Source organism: Mandrillus leucophaeus, unplaced genomic scaffold (genome assembly GCF_000951045.1).
Source record: "Mandrillus leucophaeus isolate KB7577 unplaced genomic scaffold, Mleu.le_1.0 Scaffold66, whole genome shotgun sequence".
In the NCBI taxonomy this organism is placed as follows: domain Eukaryota; kingdom Metazoa; phylum Chordata; class Mammalia; order Primates; family Cercopithecidae; genus Mandrillus; species Mandrillus leucophaeus.
Genome location: NW_012107141.1, coordinates 5,786,650 through 5,789,492, shown reverse-complemented (window position 1 = coordinate 5,789,492; position 2,843 = coordinate 5,786,650). Strand labels below are relative to the sequence as shown.

The following is a 2,843-nucleotide window of genomic DNA, read 5'->3' as shown; positions in this document are numbered from 1 at the left end:
ATATATGTATTCCAAAACAAACCTTACTAAAGGTCTGAAAACCAGATAAATTAGCTCTATTTTCTGTAAATTTTCATGAAATTAGTTTGCTTAAAAGCAGGGATAAATGTATTACTTTGCAATTAGTATTTTTATTAGTTTGCCCATCCTGTCCCATAGGATCTTATGCCCTTGGGGAAGGGGTGAAGGCTGTCTTAAAACTCAGTGACTGGGCCGGGTGTGGTGGCTCACACCTGTAATCCCAGAACTTTAGGAGGCCAAGGCAGGCGGATCATGAGGTCAGGAGATCGAGACCATCCTGACTAGCCAGCCCGGCCAACATGACGAAACCCCGTCTCTACTAAAAATACAAAAAAATTAGCCAGGCATGGTGGTGGGTGCCTGTAATCCCAGCTACTGAGGAAGCTGATGCAGGAGAATCGCTTGAACCTGGGAGGTGGAGGTTGCAGTGAGCTGAGATCGCGGCACTGTACTCCAGCCTGGGCGGCAGAGCAAGACTCCATCTCAAAAAAAAAAAGAAAAAAGAAAACTCAGTGACTATAAAGATACTGTTTAAATGCAAACGCCAGCTGGGCGCGGTGGCTCACACCTGTAATCCCAGCACTTTGGGAGGCCGAGGTGGGCGGATCATGAGTTCAGGAGATGGACACCATCCTGGCTAACATGATGAAACCCTGTCTCTACTAAAAAATACAAAAAAAATGAAAATTAGCCAGGCGTGATGGCGGGTGCCTGTAGTCCCAGCTCCTCGAGAGGCTGAGGCAGGAGAATAGTATGAACCTGGGAGGCAGAGCTTGCAGTGAGCTGAGTTCGCACCACTGCACTCCAGCTTGGGCAACAGAGCGAGACTCCGTCTCAAAAAAAAAAAAGCAAAAGCCAATGGTAGACCTGCTACATTTACAATCCCAGAACCTAAATGCAAAGATTATGATTTAATTTTCTTTATTACTTCCTTATAGAGTCCTAGAGTAGAAAGATCAATTAGGAAGAACACAGCAGCTCTAAGATACTGCACAATTACTGGGTTGTAGTCACAAAACTAAGTTGTTCTCTTCGCCCAAAAATATGGGTAGAGACTAAATGGAGCCTGCCATTTGTCTAGAATGATGTTGGACTCCCCAAAATCACTTACCAATAAGAAAGCAACTTAATAATCTCAACAAAGGCCTCATATTTTTTTTCAGTTTAATGACTGTTTGTTGGTGACCTTTCCTGTTTCTTTATTTTTTCTCATACCTGTGAAATTGAGAAAACAACAGAAGCCTGCTTTGCAGAGAAATTTTGAGAAGTAACTATAATCGAACATTGAAATCCATGAGTGAAAAGTATGATAAAATGACAGTGAATGAGATCTTTCTCATCCCATTCAAACTCTTCTTTACTCCAGCCAGAACAGGAGGGCTGTGTCATTCACTGTCTTATCCTATACCACGATATCCACCCACATTCCTTCTCACAGGCATTTGAGTGTCATTTATTTAGATTTCAGAAGTGTGTGTTGATTGTTTCTAGACAACTCGAGAGATGATCGCTCGTTCTGCTGCTACCCTCATCACACATCCCTTCCATGGTATGTTTGCAGTTGACAACTGACCTTTTATAACTGATCTCTCCTGACCACTTAGATAGGTTGACGTGGGAGTTGACTAAAATGCCTTGCCTGCATGTTTTTGTTTGCTTGCTTGTTTTGAATTTTTATCAAATTTTTATCAAATTTATCCAGATAGCAAAATGTCTTTAGGTGGAAAATCTTTTTTTTCCAGGGCAATCAAAATCTATCTTAACATAGTTTTTTTTTGTTGTTTTTTTGTGTGTTTGTTTGTTTTGAGACAAGAGTTTTGCTCTTGTTGCCCAGGCTGGAGTGCAATGGTGCAATCTCAGCTCACTGAAACCTCAGCCTTTCGGGTTCAAGCAATACTCCTGTCTCAGCCTCCTGAGGAGCTGGGATTACAGGCGCATGCCACCACGCCTGGATAATTTTTGTATTTTTAGTAATGGTGGGATTTCATCATATTGGTCAGGCTGGTCTTGAACTCCTGACCTCAGGTGATCCGCCTGCCTCGGCCTCCCAAAGTGCTGGGATTACAGGCGTGAGCCACTGCACCTGGCCTTAACATAGTTGTAAACATCTTTTCTCTATGTTCCACAGTGATCACTCTGAGATCTATGGTACAGTTCATTGGCAGAGAATCCAAGTACTGGTAAGTGTTTTTGTTTTCACATACTCAAGGAGATCTTTTGAAGCCAAAGTACTAGGATAATACTACTTTATATTTTTATGATACCTTAGTTTGTAGAACAAATTTGTATCCAATGTCATTTGATCTGCACAAAAAACAATAAAATAGGAGAAAATATGCCCAGGCAGGTTTAGTAGCCTACCTTGGATTTCAGAGTAAGTTGCAGAGCCCCTGACTCCATATGACTATACACCTAGGTAGTTAATATCTTCACTCCTATCTCCAAATTTAGCTATCTTTGCAGAGTGAGAGCGTGCTAGAAAAGTGTGAGGGAAGGAATTTGTAGATTTGACCTTGTCCAATGTGATAATTGAAATTATTTTGTTTATAACTCCAAAATAATCTTAATATATTTTACCTTTTCTTCTTGTGTATGTAGTGGACTTTGTGATTCCATAGTAACCATCTATCGGGAAGAGGGCATTCTAGGATTTTTCGCGTGAGTAAATATTTATTAGTATGTAATTTTTGCATGAGTGGGAAACATTTCCTGAAAATAAGGACAGTGGGCTGGGTGCGGTGGCTCATGCCTGTAATCCCAGCACTTTGGGAGGCCGAGGCGGGCGGATCACGAGGTCAGGAGATCGAGACCATCCTGGCTAA

The 2,843-nt window shown here is 41.7% G+C and overlaps 1 protein-coding gene across 2 annotated transcripts in view; it reads left to right on the top strand.

The window, feature by feature from the left end:
• MTCH2 (mitochondrial carrier 2) overlaps positions 1-2,843 on the top strand; it is a 71,858-nt gene that overhangs the window by 16,686 nt on the left and 52,329 nt on the right. For both annotated transcript variants that reach the window (XM_012001453.1, XM_012001454.1), the window contains 3 exons: positions 1,513-1,570; positions 2,150-2,201; positions 2,620-2,679. In XM_012001453.1, coding sequence (XP_011856843.1) covers positions 1,513-1,570; positions 2,150-2,201; positions 2,620-2,679 — 170 coding nt within the window. The remainder of the gene's footprint in view (positions 1-1,512; positions 1,571-2,149; positions 2,202-2,619; positions 2,680-2,843) is intronic.